The 21,076-nt window shown below is 39.6% G+C and overlaps 1 protein-coding gene across 2 annotated transcripts; it reads left to right on the forward strand.

The window, feature by feature from the left end:
• The first annotated feature begins 12,173 nt into the window (after positions 1–12,173).
• On the forward strand, positions 12,174–19,901 carry si:dkey-192g7.3. 2 transcript variants are annotated; one of them, XM_037790783.1, is made up of 5 exons: positions 12,174–12,459; positions 17,211–17,507; positions 17,621–17,908; positions 18,119–18,225; positions 18,429–19,901. In XM_037790783.1, the coding sequence occupies exons 1-5, from the start codon at positions 12,417–12,419 to the stop codon at positions 18,471–18,473; spliced, it is 780 nt and encodes a 259-aa protein (XP_037646711.1). In that variant the 5' UTR covers positions 12,174–12,416; the 3' UTR covers positions 18,474–19,901. The 2 variants fall into 2 exon arrangements, with proteins under 2 accessions (XP_037646711.1, XP_037646712.1); XM_037790784.1 differs by having other exon boundaries at positions 12,175–12,459; positions 18,122–18,225.
• Positions 19,902–21,076: the final 1,175 nt, after the last annotated feature.

A 21,076-nucleotide genomic window follows, 5' to 3' on the forward strand; every position in this document is an offset into this window, starting at 1 on the left:
AGAAATTCAATACATTCATACAAGTTTGAGATAATTGTGCATTACCTGAGTATTTTAAAGACATGTTTTAAGATATAAATGAGAAAGAAATGGTGTTATTGTTGTTATCCATGTAATATATCATTTTAAAGCTATTTTTATTTTTATTTATTTATTTGCACATATATAAAACTGCACAAAATCCAGTCAATGAAAAAAAAAAAAAAGTTTTAGACTTAAGTAAAGTTTTGAGATCATTTTACATTACCTGAGCATTTTAAAGACATGTTTTAAGATATAAATGAGAAAGAAATGGTGTTATTGTTGTTATCCATGTAATATATCATTTTAAAGCTATTTTTATTTTTATTTATTTATTTGCACATATATAAAACTGCACAAAATCCAGTCAATGAAAAAAACAAAACAAGAAATGTGTCAGGAGAGGTCAAGAAGCCACATGCTTATACAAAGGACCTCTCCCCAACCCCAGGAGAAAAATAAACAATAACAAAAAAGGAAGAAAGATCTAAACTAACATAATTTTAAAAATACAACAAAAGTTAAACAACAACAAGAAGTACACAAAATGTGAAGAAAAACCTAACCAAACAGTGGAAAACAATCCAATAAATATTATGAAATACATACAAAAAACAGAACAGAAGAAAAGAAAATATATCTAAACATATTTATTTATTTATTTATTATTTATTTGCACATATATAAAACTGCACAAAATCCAGTTAATGAATAAAAAAACAAGAAATGTGTCAGGAGAGGTCAAGAAGCCACAGGCTTATACAAAGGACCTCTCCCCAACCCCAGGAGAAAAATAAACAATAAGAAAAAAGGAAGAAAGATCTAAACTAACATCATTTTAAAAATACAACAAAAAAACAACAACAACAAGTACACAAAATGTGTAGAAAAACCCTAACCAAACAGTGGAAAACAATCCAATAAAAACAATGAAATACATACAAAAAACAGAATAGAAGAAAAGAAAAAATATCTAAACATATCAAAAGATAATTAGACATCATTAATTAAATGTGATGATAATATCCTTCTAAAAATGTTCTAAGGAACAACATTTATTGTTGCTGACATTTAATCTGAAAACCACTTCAAAACACACCAACTTTTCACGACTGTCAGTAATGTTTCAATGTGTGTGTGTTGTGCCCTTAAACAGGGGAAATAGTGAGAGAGAAGGATGAATAAATCACACACGCAGCTCTTCCCTTCACTTGTCTCTGTATTGAGTGAGGAAGAGGAGCGCGATCCCCCTACTGGAGCCCCGAGGTATTACCAACAGATCAATGCAAAATCAACCCACACACACAAGGATCTGCATCACCTATCTGCATTATTCCTCTTTCTATTTCACTGCATATGTGCTGCATAGTCTCTACAGTGACCAGTATTGATGCATATTTACATCCAAAAATTAAATGGCATGTCCTGAAAATGATACAGTAATAATTGAGACAACAAAGAAATTAGCTTTTCTTTAAATAAATGAATTATGCCTGAAAAATTAATTATTCTTGCATTATTCTTGCCTGTCACATGTGTTTACAAGGTGGGCAAACTAATGACCTCCATCCAACTCAAGTTTGCCAATATAGGAGGAAAAAAGTACAGCTTACCAACATACATGTACATGTTTTTATTTTATTTTTTTTATTTATTTGCACATATATAAAACTGCACAAAATCCAGTCAATGAAAAAAACAAAACAAGAAATGTGTCAGTAGAGGTCAAGAGGCATTAATTAAATGTGATTGTGATGATAATTTCCTTTTAAAATGTTCTAAGGATAACGAGCTCTGAGGGAGTACTGGCCATGTTTTGTTTTGTAAAAAGGCAGGTGAAGATGATTAACCTGTGTAGTATTATGTGAATGAATTTGAGAATTAGATTTAAAGAAGTTGCTAAACGATGATGGTAGAGAAGAAGGCAAGAACATATATTTATATATAAACACACATATCTGATGAATATTTATGTCATAAACTGAAAGAATGTTCAGTTTCCTGAACAGTGGAGCTGAGGCCTCCTTAGAGTTTGACAAAGTTGCCAATCTTACAAATCGTTTTTGCAACAAATAAAGTTTATGAAGATTGGAGGGGGATATGTATTTGCCCAAACAATATTACCATAAATCAGATCAGAAGAGACCTACTCAAGAAGTTGAAGGTTTCAGTGGAAGAAGTGTTATTTGGTGTAATGAATTTATGCCGAATTTGAAAGTGATGTATACAGATACAGAAACTGTTTTAATTAATTTATTATTCATTATATATATTCATCTATAAGCAGGGAAACTCTTAACTGATACAATTTTCTATGGAGTTTGGAGTGAAGCCAATACATTAAATCCAAACCCAGTACCACTCCGAAATCCCCAGGATGTGTCCTAATCACACCCAAAAAAAAGAAAATGCAGATATCACAGTCATAAAAGAAATGGTACACATATCAGTACTCTAATGCCAAGTTTTCACAGACAAATCTTGATTTTCTAATGTGGGACAGTCATGTCTGAAATGTGGGACACTGAAAATCTGTTAAAAGACACACTGTTAAAAGGCCTGAAAATCACCTTAAAGGGCCCATATTATAAAAAAGGGAGATTTTCATGTTGTCTTTTTATTATAAAGCAGGCTTAAAGGGACTATTTGTAAGATTCAGAAATGCTTGTTAACAGCGACACCTGTGGCCGTTAAGTCAACGAAAGTCAGCGTCGGGCTCGCGCTTGTGCTCGCTCTACATAGACATGAACGAGCATCGCTCAAAACAGTGAGGCGACACACGTCAGCTGAAACCACAATATCACTCTATATTTCACCTGCTTGGCAGTAATGTTAGCTGACATGATGAAGGTCTATCCATGAATCAATGCTGATCCTAGTGTTAGCTTTTCCTGCTTCAGCCTCCCGACCGCGGCCAGAGGGAGACACCAGCACCCGGTCACAGACGATTACGTTTCTCGCTGCGGAGCCTCGTCACTTCACAAGACACGGAAAACCTCTGTTGGTCTGGAGGAGCTGCAGCAGTTATTTCTGCACAAACGTCCACTGTACATTCACTAGATTTTCTCAGAGCTAAACTAACTCTTCTGCAGTGTGTAGTGGGTGCACATGCACGTGAGGTGGAGCGAGCTGAATGAAGGCAGGCATGCAGTGGAGCAGAGGAGCAGAGTACGGCAGAGACTCCGGCCCTGGAGACCAAAGCTACGGTCTCCCCCGCGTCCTCTGACCGCGGCCAACACTGTTTTGCAAGACGGGCTTCACTAGATATAACTTTGCGGTTTTGGTGCTTCTGTGTAGTTTGTGTTGGAGTCTGAACAGCATAGCCACACGCGAGCGTGCATACGCGAGCGCGCATGGGACACCTGTGGCGGTACTGAGTTCCCCAGACTTTAGTTGTTCAGTCAGAAGACTGAAAAACAGTTCCCATCCACATAATAATATAAAATAAAATGCCTTAATAATAATAATGAACAAATGCCTCTATATTAACAAACAATTAAGGAAACTGAAATATTGGTTTGTGTTTTTCCTTTTACCCTCCTTTAAAGTTTTCCCAAATAAAATACACTAAAAGAAATGGGTATAAAGGGTTTCATTGAAAATCAACAAATGAATAGAATACAAAAATACAGCCTGCAGGCGTTAGGCTATCGTAAGGCAAGCCAGCTGTTGCACAAATAGCACCTAATCGTCCCAGTGCAGGTAACCTAATTGGTTGGCACTTAACTTGTTTCCCCAACTAGGAGTCAACACTCTCAACAAACAAAACACAAAGATCACAGAATCCCAAAAGGGCCCAAAACAGACCAGAGTTTCTGATAAAGCTGATAACACATGTTGCATTGAGTGAAGGAGAGATCAGAATGACACTGGGTGTGCAGTTTCCCTCCTCTTTTAAGCCCTACAGAAAGGGCGTCGTTACACCCTGATTGGCCAAGAGGGGAATGCACCAAGCTGCTCTCAACTATCATTTAAGAGCCAGTCCCCACACCCTGCGCAACAGGTGAACTGAATAACCCTCTAATCACTCAGCAACTCAACCAAAAAAACACCAGGGAAAAGGGAAACAACAGCAAGCACCAGAGAATTGGCAGCTGCCACACTCCCTCCCCCATATAATAAACACCGCCTCCAAGGTGTTTTACACACATCCTTTAGACAGTTATTTACCTTTAATACAATGTCACAAAAAACCCATAAATTCATCCTCATCACTAGTGTCACTGTCCAGAAAAATGCGCATGACCGCCTCTCTCTCCTGAGCCTCCACTTCAACAGAGGTTGGGCGACACTCCTTCAAATCACACACATTAACCACCCTTAGATCCTTTCCGGTGTCCTCACGCACAATCCTGTAATTCACAGGGCCTACCTGCTCAACAATGCGGTACGGACCAATCCATCGTGGGGCCAGTTTAGCTGTGTAATTTTTGGAAGCCTTGGAGACGGGATGGGCTTTCATCCAGACCCTATCCTTCATTTCATATGTGACATGTCGCCTGTTTTTGTTGTAGGTATGAGCCTGTTTCCTTTTTGCCTGTGCCAGATTGGACTCTACCAGAGCTTGGACATTTTTCAGCGCACGTGGGACCTGAGAAGAGGGCTCAAAAGCTCTGGCAAAAGGTCCCTTCAAAGATCCTCTAAGCAGCAACTCAGCTGGGGAAAAGCCGGTGGCTTCATTGACTGCGGAGTTCAGGGCAAAACGCAACTCCGGTATGAAACGATCCCAACTCTTATGCTTCTCTCCAACATACGAAGCTATCATGCTTTTTAGTGAGCGGTTAATACGCTCAGTCATGTTAGTCTGTGGATGATAGGCAGTTGTGAGTTTATGGACAACCCCCCAGCTATCACACAACTCTTTGAAAACCTCTGATGTGAACTGAGGTCCCCGATCTGATAAGACATGTTTTGGGACACCCCAACGTGTAAAGATGTCCTTCCGCAGACATTTGCTGATTGTGGAAGCAGTAGCATTACGTAAAGGAAACAACTCAACCCAACGACTATAATAATCTACCACAACAAGTAATTGGGTGTTTCCCAGGGAACTACGAGGCAGAGGGCCCATGAGGTCCAAACCAAGCATTTCCCATGGCTCCGTTACCTTTGTCTGCTGGAGCAAGCCAGCAGGCTTCCTGGACTCAGGTTTATATTTCTGGCAAATAGTACAAGATCTTACATATTCTGCGACATCTGTCCATATTTTCGGCCAGTATGCAACTTCACGAATCCTTTGCTGGGTCTTATATCGTCCAAAATGACCACTCAAAGGGTTATCGTGGTATGCATGCAAGACGACTGGACGAAGTGACTGTGGAACATATACCTGGTATAGGTCACCACGGTCAAGATGTTTGGTTTTCCTGTAAACCGTATCCTCGTAAATGACAAAACCGGAGTCTGCTTCACCGCCAGGTTTGTCATCAGTGAGCAGTGCCTGATATATTTTCTGGATGTCTGGATCACTCCTCTGGGCTTTCCAGACATCCTCATCAGTCAGAGGAAAAGGTACAAACTTCTCATCCCGTGTCAGGGAACGAGTGTACAATGCAAGGGAGGCCGGACCAGTGGCCCGCGACAGAGCATCCGGTGCGTTGTTCAACTTACCCTTACGATATTCAATCGTAAAAGAAAATTCCTGCAGACGCAGTGCCCAGCGTATAAGCCTGGAGCTAGCTTTATTGGTGTTAAAGACCCACAACAACGAAGAGTGGTCAGTGACAACAACGAAAGGTTTCCCTTCCAGATAGTGTCTCCATTTCTCCAGACTCCACACAACAGCCAGACATTCCCGTTCTGTCGTGGAGTAATTTTGCTCTGACCTTGTTAGAGAGCGGCTGCCATAAGCGATAACCTCTTCTCTAGATGAAGTGTTCGATCTCTGAGCCAAAACTGCCCCTAGACCCGTAGAACTTGCATCGGTGTAGACGACAAATGTGTTACACATATCAGGGTGACCAAGGACAGGAGGAGAGGTCAGATGGTCTTTAAGACATTGAAATGCCTTCTGACACTCCTCTGACCACTTAAACACAACTCCTTTCTTTTTCAGCGCATTCAGGGGCTCCGCAATCATTGAAAAGTTAGGGACATAACGGTGGTACCATCCAGCCAGACCCAAAAACCTTTGAACTTCCTTGAGGTTTCTAGGCACAGGGTAGTCACAAAGTGCTTCTGTCTTTGCTGGATCTGCCTGCACTCCCTCCTTGCTCACTACATGACCCAGGAATTTAAGCTCGGGACAACAGAAGTGGCATTTCTTAATATTGAGTGTAAGGCCAGCCTGCTGGAGGCAATCAAACACTCGCTGGACGTCATGAAAGTGATTCTGGACGTCTTTGGAATAGATTATGATGTCATCCAAGTACACCATACAGCACTCTCCTAGGCAGCTCCTCAGCACTTGAGTCATTAGCCTTTGGAAGGTAGCTGGAGCTCCCTTCAAGCCGAAAGGCATAACCCGAAAATGGAATAATCCAAAACATGTGACGAATGCCGTGAGGTGCTGGCTTTCCGGGTCCATTTCTACCTGCCAATAACCACTGTTGAGATCTAAGGTGGTGAACACAGCTGAACTTGCCAGAGATTCAAGTATCTCAGAAATCGTTGGTAGAGGATAGGCATCTCCCTCGCTACGTTCATTAACACGGCGGAGATCAACACAAAATCGGGGTGTTCCACCATCTTTTCTAGGCACCACTACAATCGGGGATGCCCATGGTGAATGGGAAGGTACAATGATACCCTGTTGAAGCATCTCTTCGATCTGCTCCTTAACCATCTTCCGCTTTTGTAGGGGTAATCGATAGGGGCGCTGGGTAACCACAACATCACTGTTTAATTTGATTTTATGTTTCAGCACAGAGGTACGGCCTAAAGTGGTGGTGCAGACCCGCGGGTTGTTTAGCAAGAGTTGGTACAATTTCTCAGCCTCCCTCCCTGTTAAACCACTGTCTGCAACAGCAGTATGGAGCAGACTGGGTAAGTCATCACCTTTAGGAATACAAGCTAGGTTACACCAGTCATCACTAACGGCAGGCAAGAGCGGTAATGTAGGTGGTAAGGTAGTATACAAAGCAACACTGCTCACACTCAGAACACCCCAACCATCGCTAGGGCACCGGACAGGCTGGAAAGGGAAAACCCTGGTGGTGTCATCACCAGCAAAAGAGTATACCTTGTCCCGGACGTTGACCTGGAGCCCACTCATGCTCATAAAATCTAAACCAAGATCTAATGGATACACCAACACATCTGCATCCAGTACTGCGGTAGGTACGAACAAACTGTTACCATGCATGCTGAACTCCAGCACTTTACATCCAATAGGATTTGCTTGCTGGCCATTCGCAAGATACATTGGTCCACCCTGCCATGATACAAGGGACTCATTGGGGCCTTTGATCTTATTCCACAGACTCACATGCAATAAAGTGTAAGTAGCACCTGTGTCCACAAGCGCTTTCCCATGACGCCGACGTACCGTGATGGGCACAACCAACTGTTTTAGACTAGTGGGCGGGTGAGATGGAGATCCCACCACACTAGTAGACTTTTGCTTCTGGCGGTTCTTGGCTGCAGGCTGACTAGCAACAGTAGCCATGGAACCTTTTTTACTGGACGCTGAAGTCTGTTTTGACTCTGACTTTTGCTGTCTACTGTATTTTGAGCTACCTGGGAAGACATGAAACTGAGGGCAGAACCCTGGTGCATGCTCACCATGGCAACGCCAACACAAAACCATTTCAGGTCTCTTTATAACCTTCTTTTCAGTTGTACCATTAGCTTTGTGAGATTCGTTCAGAATTCTCCTGTACCTTTTCTGGTTTTCATAATCTACTTCTATTTGACTCCCAATGCGGATCATCTCATCTATTGAGGTAACCCGACCACGGAGCTGGCATGCCAGAAAGGGATTCATAGCCTTCAATATTCTTTTTAAAATCTCACCATCTGTGGCCGAAGAGTGCCAACGTTTGATAAGTGCTTGAAAGGAGAAAACAAAGTCTCGTAGTGACTCATTTCTTCCTTGCACCCTAGTTCGAATCTGTTCTTCCAGAACATCAACATAGTCCTCGGGAAGAAAAGATGATAGGAAAGCTCTCTGAAATTCCTCCCATGAATGGATTTTCTCCCTAACAGTCTCCCACCAATCACGTGCAGAACCATGCAATACACTTCTCATGGTCGCTAGGATCTCACCATGGGTAAGTGGTTTCAGAGACAGGAAGTCACTGCATCTTTGCAAATACACCGAAGGATCTTTCTCATCCAGAGGCCCGCCATAGCAAGGGAAAAACATCTTAATTGGAAGTTTGCCATCAGTCACTCTACAACCATCATCCTGGAAAATTTCACCCTTAGGAGCAGCAGCTCCTGAGCAATCTGAAGGAACTCCCACAGGTGCGGAGGTAGGCAACAAAACCACATTTTTAACAACTGGAGAAACAGGATATGTGTGTGCTTGAGACGAAACTGCAACAGGTGTGACTGCTTCTTTAAGGACCCATTCCTCTCGCTTATGTATTGAATTGACCTGAGAATTGAGTGCACACTGTTGACGCACAAGAGACTCAAGGGTAGCCTGCACTGAACCCATCTGCTGTTGCAATGTACGCACCTCGGTCACCAGAAGTTGTACATCCTTGTTTTCAGTGACCGCGGATGTAATGGAGGTCATCAAGTTTTGACGGTCAGTAATCAGGGACTCTTGGAACTCAGACTGTGTTTGTTGTGCATTCCACTGAATGGCATTTATGCACTTTGAACCAAAATCCCTTACTTCTGCGAGCAAATGGTTACTTGCTTTCTCCACCACATTTGTTATGAGAGTAGTACACATTTTTAGAGCTTTATCGATGGGTATGCCCTTTGAAATGTTTGACAGCCACTCACGCTGCCAATCCACTGTATTTTTAAACACAAGTTTCATCGACTCTACAGCATTAGCAAAAATGACTAAATCCGAATCTGAGTGTTCCTGGGTGGGAGGAGCTACAGGAACTGGGGATGAAGGCGGAAGTAATAAGCCCTCTAAAGCCAAAAGAGGATGAGTGTCCACAGACAATTGTGGTTCTACTGGAGCATCTACCCATCCCTCTTCATCATCATCATCATCATCATCCCGTAAGTGCACCTCCTGCCCAACTACAGGCATATCCAAGCTAACATTTAGAGAAAGCTCGGATTCCAATTCCGCAAGCGACGGTTCCAATGCGGTCATTGTAATGTCTGGATCTTCCCAAGACATGATGGATGGTCACTAGTAATTATTTGGACTAATAGTCAAGCCACACTCCAAATACACATTTCAGAAATATACACTCAAATACACTTGCTAAATAGATATCAGAAGATGGGACACAAAACTAAATCTCTTTATTGAAAGATTATGCTTTGTGTTACGTTTCCCTTCGTGGTTGCCAATTATGTGGCGGTACTGAGTTCCCCAGACTTTAGTTGTTCAGTCAGAAGACTGAAAAACAGTTCCCATCCACATAATAATATAAAATAAAATGCCTTCTTAATAATAATAATGATCAAATGCCTCTTCAATAATGAACAAATGCCTCTATATTAACAAACAATTAAGGAAACTGAAATATTGGTTTGTGTTTTTCCTTTTACCCTCCTTTAAAGTTTTCCCAAATAAAATACACTAAAAGAAATGGGTATAAAGGGTTTCATTGAAAATCAACAAATGAATAGAATACAAAAATACAGCCTGCAGGCGTTAGGCTATTGTAAGGCAAGCCAGCTGTTGCACAAATAGCACCTAATCGTCCCAGTGCAGGTAACTTAATTGGTTGGCACTTAACTTGTTTCCCCAACTAGGAGTCAACACTCTCAACAAACAAAACACAAAGATCACAGAATCCCAAAAGGGCCCAAAACAGACCAGAGTTTCTGATAAAGCTGATAACACATGTTGCATTGAGTGAAGGAGAGATCAGAATGACACTGGGTGTGCAGTTTCCCTCCTCTTTTAAGCCCTACAGAAAGGGCGTCATTACACCCTGATTGGCCAAGAGGGGAATGCACCAAGCTGCTCTCAACTATCATTTAAGAGCCAGTCCCCACACCCTGCGCAACAGGTGAACTGAATAACCCTCTAATCACTCAGCAACTCAACCAAAAAAACACCAGGGAAAAGGGAAACAACAGCAAGCACCAGAGAATTGGCAGCTGCCACACACCGACCCGGGTGATTTATACGTGTAAGAAGTTACAAACAGTCCCTTTAAGTCCTATATAAATACTGTGAAAGTATTGAAACGCTCAATCCACAGGGAAATACACACAGCCCATATTCAGAAACTCTGCATTTGAAACAAGCTGTCAGGATTTTCTGTCCATTTATGATGTCACAAATATACAATATTTAGACCCTTTACACAGATTTAAATGTAAAAATTCTAAATGTGTCCCAGTTTATTCCTGGTTGCAGTGTATGTGAAAGATATCAGCTGACAGGAAGTAAACATGGACCCAAGCTGTTGCCTAGCAACGCAATTCTATTGCAATTTCGACGCAATTCCGTTGAAATGCGCTAAAACGGAACATATAAGACAGCATTGCATATTCAGACTAACAGTATGGAAAATAAAGTTTTTTTTTAATATTACAGCATGTAAACATGTTCTAGTAGAAACACAAAACACAAGTATGATCCTGAAAATGAGCATAATATGGGACCTTTAATTAATGTAGGAAACACTCAAGGCTAAATGTGCAATCCCATGTTCACTAATTTTACCACTTAGCCTATTATTATTCATGTTAAAAAACCTATAGGCTTATGTGTGAATGTAACATGGAGAATCGAACAACGTCAAACAAACAATAAGTCTATAAATAATAGGAAATAAATAATAATGACTAAAGACTATAATAGTTTTTAAGGATTTAGGCATATATTGGGCGCCTGGGTTAGCTCAGTTGGTAGAGCGGGCGCCCATGTAACAAGGCTTGGTCCTGACCGCGGCGGCCCGGGTTCGAATCCGGCCTGTGGCCCTTTCCGCGTCCATTCTCTCTCCCCCCCTTTCCAAGACTCTATCCACTGTCCTCTCAATAAAATGAAAAAATGCCCCCAAAAAAATAACTTTAAAAAAAAAAAAAAAGGATTTAGGCATATTAGAAAGACATTAAATATCGAAAGTTTTATTGGCTTACTTGTGTGAGGAAGACCTACACCCACTGGAGCTTAGGTGTCAAACATTAGGCAGTGTCCTACCTTACAGGAACCCACCCTATCTGTGTGACAGTTGGCCTATGCGAGTGTGAGTGTGAGTGCTAAAGAAAACACATACTGGTATGTGACCCAGAAACCCCACCCTTGATAACATTGTTCACAGAAAAATCAATCCAAATAAAAAATTCCAACATGACGCAATACTGAATAAAATAGTTTAACCTGTTGTGTGGTCTGTCTGGTCTCTCTAAGACCAAGAAAGTGGATCACATCAGTCCAGTTCTGAGGTCTGTACACTGGCTCCCTGTCTCTCAGAGAATTGATTTCAAAATACTCCTGCTGGTTAACAAAGCACTAAATGGTTTAGGGCCAAAATACATTTCTGATCTTCTGCTATGTTATGAACCATCCAGACCTCTCAGGTCATCTGGATCAGGTCTGCTTAGTGTCCCCAGAGTCAGAACTAAACATGCAGAAGCAGCGTTCAGTTTTTATGCACCAAATATCTAGAACCAGCTCCCAGAAACCTGCAGGACCAACTCCGAGTTCTTTTAAATCGAAACTTAAACCTTTCCTGTTCGCTGCTGCTGCCTTTAATTAAACCAGATATACTGCACTAGAGCTTTTACTCTTGTGTGTTGTACTCTATTTTAGCTTCTATCCTAGCTTGTTTTTATTTTCTAATCTTTAATGTTTTTATAACTTTTTTAATTATGTCTTAATGTTCTTTTGCACTTTGTCACAATGTTCTTAAATGTTTATATAAAGCACTTTGAATGCTCTGTTGCTGAAATGGGCTGTACAAATAAAGCTGCCTTACCTGTAATATTAACACTAGGGGGGTTTTCCCTGCAGTGCTCAAATAGTTAACTAATAAAGTTTCTATTGTCCTGAGTGGGAGGCGGATAACTCGAGATGCATTCACTACGTTCCTTTTATGCATTTATGACTGTACACCGGAAACTCTGCTGAACTTTCACTTGGTTTCACACTGAAGACGGACGTGTGTGCACACTGCTGGCATGTTCACGGGGATTTTAGCCACTGGAATTTTGGAAAGGTAATCAAAACATTAACAGGATGCTGAGAAGATTAGAATAATAACAGCCTTCCTCTAGAAGATGATACAGGCTATCAATTGAACGGCATATTTCTCGAGACACCTCGGATCCATTAATCTTGTTCACCCGGAGAGCGCAACATGAGGACCTTCCTGGGACTGTTAATGGTGCTAATTGTCTCTGGTAAGCCTTCATTCATATCATTCACTCAACACAGTACATGCAGTGTAGTTGTATGGGAATGTAATTTTGTAGGACACACGGTTTAAAAGTAATGAGAGTAATAGAGTTTTTTTTTCATTAGTATGTTTATTGGGTTTTCTTATTTTCACAAACACAATAAGAATAATAAAAAAAAAACAACAACAAACTCTGGTACAGCTCAGATCAAAAAATGTATATAGGAGGTCATAGGAAATAGTCCATAGTGCAGGGAAGTCACAGGATATATGAATTCATGTTCAAGAGACTCCTTGTGAGATAATGGAAGAGAGTTCAGGTCCAATATAATTCAGATAGGTAATGCCAAATATTGTGGAACTGATCTACTTTGGCATGTAAAATATTTGTGAGATATTCCAAAGGGACCATCTCAAATATCACTTTACGCCAGCCTTGAACAGAGGGTTTCTTATCACTGATCCACTGTAGTAATATATATTTTTTTAGCAGCAAATGTAAGAATATTATATAACCTTTTGTTGGCTGCAGTAATTATATTGAAAAGTAATGTAGAGTTGCATCTGACAACTTTATTATATTGTTATTGCTTAACTGCAGAATAATCACACATCATGAGCCCACATGGAATATTCAGGCTATGACCTATTATGTCATTGTGTTGCAATACTGGGGACTTTTTTACTTTAGCATTATGGACATGTTGCATTTTAGTGTTTCTGCTACACTCCTGTCTGACTGATCATTTATGTCAATGCTTATGTCTGTGGAGAAGATCAATGCACATTTAGTTCCTATGGGTTGCCTAATTTCAAGATTTAAGTTATTTATTGTCATGTGCACAACAGTTACAGAGAAGCTGAATCTCAGGCTCCCTCAATAATGCTCATTAAATAGCCTGTATAAGACATGCAATAGTGCAGATGTTAAAATATAGGGGTATATAAAATATTATATAAATTTGGTGTACTGTAATTTGAGCATATGGTTTGCTTGACAAAGTCATCCCTCTAATTGAAAACATACATACCACAAACGTGTGTCCCCTTTCAGTTTTTGTAAAATTTCAAGTGATACATTAAAGGATTTTCATTAAAGCTTCAGTAGGCAGAACGTTTTTGGCATCATCGGGCAAAAATTTCATAATAATCTTTCAGCATATTGTAATTTTTATTGATCAGCGCTGCCTAGTTTGACCGTTAGATCGGAGTTCGTGAGTGATTGACAGCTGCTCAGAGACGGCAGACTCCAGTTCGGCTCTGATTGGTTGTTTTCCTACGGTCTGTGAAATCTTGCAGATGCCATTAGGAGCCCCGGAGGACACAGAGGCATATGTTTTTTTTTTTCAGATTACCTGTCGCATGCACTACTGTAAGGATATAGTGACCGTTTTATAAAAATAACTTTTTTTTAAATCATATTTCCTCCATTTCTACCCATTACAGCTTTAAGATTTGTTAGATTTATTGAACACTAAGTGTCAACGTTTGTGAACACCTGATTAAATCCCACCAAATAATCGATACTGACAGTTAAAAAGTGTTGTGTGGCTACAAGGGTTCAGAATTAACAACTTCACACTAGTTATTTAACACTTAATTATTTTAGGTAAACAGAAGCAGCTGCTCTGTTAATAAGCCTATAATCAACAGTTTTGAGACTAATGCCATATGAATGGAAGTCCCTCAGGCATCAATCCAGCAAACCATCTTCATTCAGTATAAAAAAAAGGGCTTAAAATAACAAAAGGGACTTTTAGAGGTCAGGTCGGAAGTTATTAATGAAACTTCACTTGAGCCATCAATCTACTTTCATTATGTATTGATTTTTGTTTTGAGTCTAACATATTTGGACCATGTTGGAAAAAAGGGCTCCCGCTTTAACAACATGTTATCCCTTGAATAGTCTTATAGAGCCATAAATCAAATCAAATCCACATGAGATAGGATTTTATTGTACAAATATAAATATTCCATGAGGTGATGTTACATTTTACATTGTAAAATAATGCTTTGTTTAAGACCTCAATCATCATTCAAGACATTTTATTAATAAATACATTTATATTGCTTATTTTCCGTTATTTTATACTTATACTCCCTATACTTGTAGAGTTGTCTTCAACACGAGGTTTGGGCTTCAGTGAAAAAGCCTATAGAGAATCACGGCACACATTTGTCCATTATTTTAATGACACCATAACATGACATTTCCTCTTCTTTCAAACCAAAGTATTTTTTTTTTATTAGTTGGACATCAGCAGGACTGGAGGACTATTTAGTCTAAATTTTCACATTGTTTTCATGATCTCAGACATCAACGACTCTCTCCATTTGGTTTCTTTCTCCGTGCACTTGGAGAGAAGTACAAACAAAGTAAGAGTCGATTTATAACTAGGAGCGGCTGTGCAGTCGTGTTTGAGCAACGAAGCACAAAAGGTCAGAGTTACCATTTTGTGTCACGTCGGTAAGATCTGCAAATTATTAGCAGAATGGAGTTAATTATATGACTTCATATGATTTGAGTACGTAAACATGAGGCACTTTGGCAGTGACAAAAAGGGGAGACAGATAAACAGCCGAGGTCATGTGGGGTTATTTAAAATCTTCTACACAAACAAGAGACATTCCTTCTGAACACAGTGAAGATATTACTGTGAAAGTAAAAGTACGTTGATTAATAAAAAAAACAAACATGGGTAAAATGCTAACAAACGCATTAGAACATAAAACAAGTAGGAAATGAAAGCAGACAATGGTGCGTGTGTGTGTGGGTGGATGTGTGTGTGGGTGGGAGACTGAATTTACTGCTGAGTTTCACTCAACTCATCTAATTAACATAAACAGGATCAGCCAGTAGTGGAAAAACTACATATACCACATTGTGAAGATACTCTTTTAATAAAAGTCCTGAATTTAAAGTCTTACTAAGTACAAGTATGGAAATATCATCTGCTAAAAGCCCTTAAAGGTATTGCAGGATTTTACTAAAAAAACAATGTATAGACTCAACAAATAGTAAGCGACCATTTCTGCATATTATGCCTTTAAAGTATCAAAAGTATTCATTCTGGCCCTGTGACTGACATGTTATATATGACATTATAAATAATATGCTTCAATACTTGAATACTCGATTCTGATTGGTCAATCACAGCGTTCTACGGTCTATTATGTCTTTATATTACACAGCTGTGTTGAATACTCGATTCTGATTGTTCAATCACGGCGTTCTACAGTCTGGAATTCAAATAACAGACTGTTGCTATGTATGACAGACCGTTGCTATGGGCGCAGTTCTGATGTCGGACTCTGGCGGACCGTTTTTGTGTCAAAGTATTGATTTCTTAAGTAAGTAGCCGTGTATTAAGCGGTATAATGGACAGCTAGCAGGTAATTGTTGTGAAATAAACCCCTTCGCTCCACGTGAGGGTGCGGCATCGCCCTGTCGGAGTTTATTTCACAACAATGACCCGCTAGCTGTACATTATCCCTTACATATTAGATTGTTAATACTGATGCGTCAGTGTAAGCAGTATTTTACTGTTGTAGCTGGTCGAGGTGGAGCCATAGCTTTAACTAATTTATATACAGCTAGTCAGTTTTGTCCCAACCTAGGAGTCGGGCCCTTTCGAAGGGCCACAAGATAAATCTGAGGGGTTGTGAGATGATTAATGGGAGAGGAAATAAGTAAAAGCTAAATTCTCATATGTTGAGAATATGTTGAGAATGTTTTTTATTATTTTATCAGATGCTTTTTTATGTAAAAATAGCAGACTACTGCTGTTGAATAAAAGTTTTGAAGTAAAAAGTACATTTTCCTCTAAATGGTATAGCATAAGTATAAAGTAGCATAAAATGGAAATACTCAAGTAAAGTACAAGTAGGCTACCTCAAAATTGTACATAGGTAGGCTACAGTACATGAGTAAATATAGTTACCTTCCACTACTGGGATCAGTATATCAGCAGACGTCCTCCAGAGACCACTTTTTTTTGTAGTTCACTAAAAAGGTACATCCGTCTTTAATACATGTTAAGTCATGGTTGTTTCTTCTGATAATAATTAAAAAACTCTAACCATGATGATGATTAGTATTTAATATAATTTAAGAGACTTACTCCGGTATGAAAGTGGCTCCAACAGGAGCAGAGACAGCTGTAAAACCTTTATGTGAAATAAACTGTCTATTCAAACTGAGAATTTAACTGTAACATTTGTCAAATAAAAAACTTGTTGAATATCTCTAAAGTTTACTTGTTTTCTCAAATTTAGTGAACTTAACTCAGTCGGTTTTATATTATATTACATTATATTTATTCACAACTTATGAACCCACTGTTGAACTCATTATTCAAGTTCAGTTTAGGGCTGTCCTCGATCAACGAAATTCTTAGACAACTAACACTCATACAATTTTGTCGGCTAGTCGATTAGTTGATTTAATCATCAGATCTGTAAAACTGAGTTTGTCCACAAAATTACCACTTTAAATCTTGTGTTTGCCGGAGATGTGCTCATAAATTTCTTGGAAATAAGTCATTCAGCATGAAATGCATAACAAATGACTAATCGACTAAAGAAATCTTAGTCGCCTAAGACCAAAACGACTAATTGACTAAGAGGGGGCATCTAGTTCAGTTAACTCACATTTTAAGGCATACATTTTTAAGTTGAATGTATTACATTGTATGTTAAAACACATATTTTGAAGAGAGTCTGAGAACTGATCCCAATTTCCCTTTTCTACTGTAGGTGATGAAGTGACGCGTGAAGGCGTCTTAGGAGAGAGTGTCCTTCTGCCGTGCGACTGCTCAGAGAGAGATTTGGACAAGGAGTTTAAGTGGCAGATAAATGAGGAGCTGGTGTTCAACGGAAACACCTTCGAAGACAAATACAAGGGCAGGGCCAAAATATTTCTGTCTGAGAACAACAATAACTGCTCTATTCTCCTCACCAACATCATGGCGGAGGACCAGGGGAAATACACATGCAGATTTGATCACAGTGCAGGGCCATACAACAAAGAAATTATAAATCTAAACTTATCTGGTGAGTATTTTCTTATGCATACCTGGAGTAGTTGATCACTCACTCATTTACCTATGAATTTACAGTAGAAGCAATAAAATCTTGCATCATTTTAACTTGAGTCTTCTCACCAGCACGCTACAATGTCTGTCAGAAAGCCGACAACCTGAGTAAGGTTTTCCAGTGTGATGTAACAGGACGTCACGGAGAGGCTTGGATTCAGTGGGATTTGGATGGACAGCTTCTTACAAATTCAACAACAACTAGCATAACCCACACGTACAACCTGGATGCTCCTACTGGCCTCTACCATTTCCACAGCACACTCAGCACTAAACTCAACGGGACCTCAGAACTTAGATGTGATGTCAAGGCCAAAGACATATCAACAATCATTAACTTTGCCTGCACAGGAAGCCATGGTAACTATTTTATTTATTTCAGAGAGTAGGGGACTTTCATATAGTCCTTTACTACTCCAAAAAAAAATTGCATTATGATATTAGCTGTAAAAACGACAACAAGCATAATACAACATATTGTAAAACACCTTAAAAAGTAAAAGCCTTTTTTAGGATGTGACATCAAATCATTTAGTTACATACAGTGACATATTTTTGTAATTTTTGCCACAGATCATTTCAAGGGAGGTCCAGACAGAGACAGACACCGATACTTAATAATCTTTCCCATTATGTTGGTGATTGGACTTTCCCTGCTCTTGAAGTACTTCTCACGGTAAGTGTTGAGTCATAACAGCAGAGATCTTTATTCAAGAGGAGTTTGAACTTGAGCTTGACTGGTTAAACCAGTGTTGCACAACACTTATTGTAGTTCTTAAATCAAGCCGCGACCACTTTTGCTCTTCTGCGTTGACATTTTGTCACTGTTACTGTCTCTAAGTGGAATGTATCTTTCTATATATTTTCTCTTTATTAAAATAGTTTAACAAGGAAACGAGAGGAGGAGACCGACAGCTTCTGCTGAACACACGCCAATGTGACAATGTGACAATGTGAAAGCACTTTCCACAGAACTAGTCATGAATGTGGTATCATGCCCATGCAGAGACTGTTCACAGGCAGGTTACATCCTGTGGTCACGCCACTAAAGGAATGGGGTGTTTCTGAAAAGGATGTCCATCATGTGAGCTTTTATGGATGTTTGCAGGGAGGAGTTTTCGTTCCTTCCTTCAAATTCAAGGACTGTAAAGAAGAGATTGCCCTCTACGATGTGAAGATGAAGTGATACATTTAGACAGTTACACAAAAAATATAGAAATCATCACAACAAAAATAGATTCCTGGATTTGTGCACGGAACAAAACTGAGCCATTTAATGATTTAATGTACCTTGATGGTTAGGTATATACAGTATACTGTAAGTGTACTTCAAATGTGAGAAAAGAAAGTTATTAATACATGTGCATTTACTGTAGATATTTTAGGTGACTTTGTCTGATATTGCAACACTTTGCAAATATTATTGAAAATATGAATTCTGGGTTGATATGTGACAATTTTATAAGTTGTTATCATTGACCTTGCATTACCATAAAGTCGATGTTTATATAGCACAATACCAGCACTATGTATTGTAATTACACATTTAAATACAGTAAAATCGTAATGCCTGTAAAGCAGATATTTATGGAAGGTGTATGAAATGTATATTCCTAAGGGTGACAATCTACTGTGATTTCCTTGTTAAGGTCTTTGTACAAGCCTCTCCTCTTGTTATATAAGGGTGTGTTAAAATGTAGCCTGTAGCTCTGTACCTTCCTTTGTGAAATACTGGTTACACTGAATGTTGTTGCTTTACCAGATTTATTTCACTTTCTATAAATAAACAGGTTAAGGTCATATAATGTATGTATGTATGTATAATGTATACAGTATATAGCCACGGTTTGGAGGGAACCCTGTGACAGTTTTGTGACATTTAGGAGGAATGACACCAAAAAGGTAATGCCTGTGAATGATTCCTACCTGGAACCCAAACAGCAGTGACATTCTTATTTCCAGTCTGAAAAGATGTTGTTGAACTCTGGGACTGGGAAACATACTGCTGGCCCAGATGGCCAGTCCACCACTGGTCCCATATTCTGGGTTTGCACACCAAATCTGGAAGCAAACTGGGAGAGAGAGAATTGCAATAATATGTTAATGTGTGGGCTTTTACAAGGTCAAGAAAGGGTTAGAATGAAAAAAGAAGAAAGAAAAACCTTAAACCCACATACCAAATTTTAACCCTTCTGTCTTTTTGTACCATTGTCTTTTCCTTATGTTGTTTTGTATCATCATTGTCACTTTCTTTCTGTAAATTGATGTGTGTTTAATAGCAAGACGCTGTAAGCTTAGTTGCCACCCCATATTCTTGGCCAGGGTATCATTGTTAATAAATAAATTTCCAGCATGTTGAGACTGGTTAATGGAGCTTCAGCAGTGAACAAATTCAGACATATTTTTGTCTAGCTTGAGGATATGTGGCAACATTCGGCATTGTGTGATACAGTATGCACATGAGGGAGCAATGACAGGAGTGGTTAATAACAATACATCAAAGAATTTTTTTCATTTTGGTCCTCCACCTTATCTACCTGAAATCAGTTCAGACATTTCCCAGTACATTTCCATGGTTGTAACCTTTTCAAGATAAATTGAATGACCCCAAATTCAGCAAAGTATTACATTTTGATAGAAAAAAAAAAAACGTGGGTGGCAAACTGTGATCTCGTTTCCCTTTTGAGACATTTCATTTCCCTTTTTTTATGTATCAACAAACTTAAACACATTTTTCAGTAGCCAGATACATGGTACATTGCTTTGTAAATAAACACCTTTCATGTTTAAATAAAATAATTATATAAGCAAGCAATAATAATAGAAATAGGAGTGTGACACTATATCTACCATACCGGTAATAGTGGTAAAATATCGATCCAATAAACAATAACTTAAAAAGATAATGAATAAACAATTCATGGTTGTTCACAGGACTTGCTAAACAACTTTTCATAATACAGTAATGTACAATTTTGTTTATGGTTAGCTTAGCTTTAAAGGGACTGTTTGTAACTTCTTACACGTATAAATCAATCCGGGTCGGTGTCCCATGGCCGCTCGCGTGTGGCTACGCTGTTCGAACTCAGACTCCAACACAAACTACACGGAAGCACCAAAACCACAAAGTTATATCTAGTGAAGCCCGTCTTGCAAAACAGTGTTGGCCGCGGTCTGAGGACGTGGGGGAGACCGTAGCTTTGGTCTCCAGGGCCGGAGTCTCTGCTCCTCTGCCTGCCTGCCTGCCTTCACTCACAGCTCGCTCCACCTCACGTGCATGCGCGCACACTACACACTGCAGAAGAGTTAGTTTAGCTCTGAGAATATCTAGTGAATGTACAGTGGATGTTTGTGCAGAAATAAAATGCTGCAGCTCCTCCAGACCAACAGAGGTTTTCCATGTCTTGTGAAGTGACGGGGCTCCGCAACGAGTTATGTTATCGTCTCCGACCGGGTGCCGGTGTCTCCCATGTTCCCTCCCCGGCCGCGGTTGGGAGGCTGAGGCAGGAAAAACCAACACTAGGATCA

This window comes from Sebastes umbrosus, chromosome 13 (genome assembly GCF_015220745.1).
Source record: "Sebastes umbrosus isolate fSebUmb1 chromosome 13, fSebUmb1.pri, whole genome shotgun sequence".
NCBI classification, from domain to species: Eukaryota; Metazoa; Chordata; class Actinopteri; order Perciformes; family Sebastidae; genus Sebastes; species Sebastes umbrosus.

What these genes read in the sequence shown, in the direction of transcription:
- si:dkey-192g7.3 (XM_037790783.1), top strand. Translation starts at nt 12,417, where the DNA reads ATGAGGACCTTCCTGGGACTGTTAATGGTGCTAATTGTCTCTG. An exon ending in AATGGTGCTAATTGTCTCTG is followed by an intron (nt 12,460 to 17,210) that starts GTAAGCCTTCAT and finishes TTTCTACTGTAG; the next exon opens with GTGATGAAGTGACGCGTGAA. An exon ending in TGCCTGCACAGGAAGCCATG is followed by an intron (nt 17,909 to 18,118) that starts GTAACTATTTTA and finishes TAATTTTTGCCA; the next exon opens with CAGATCATTTCAAGGGAGGT.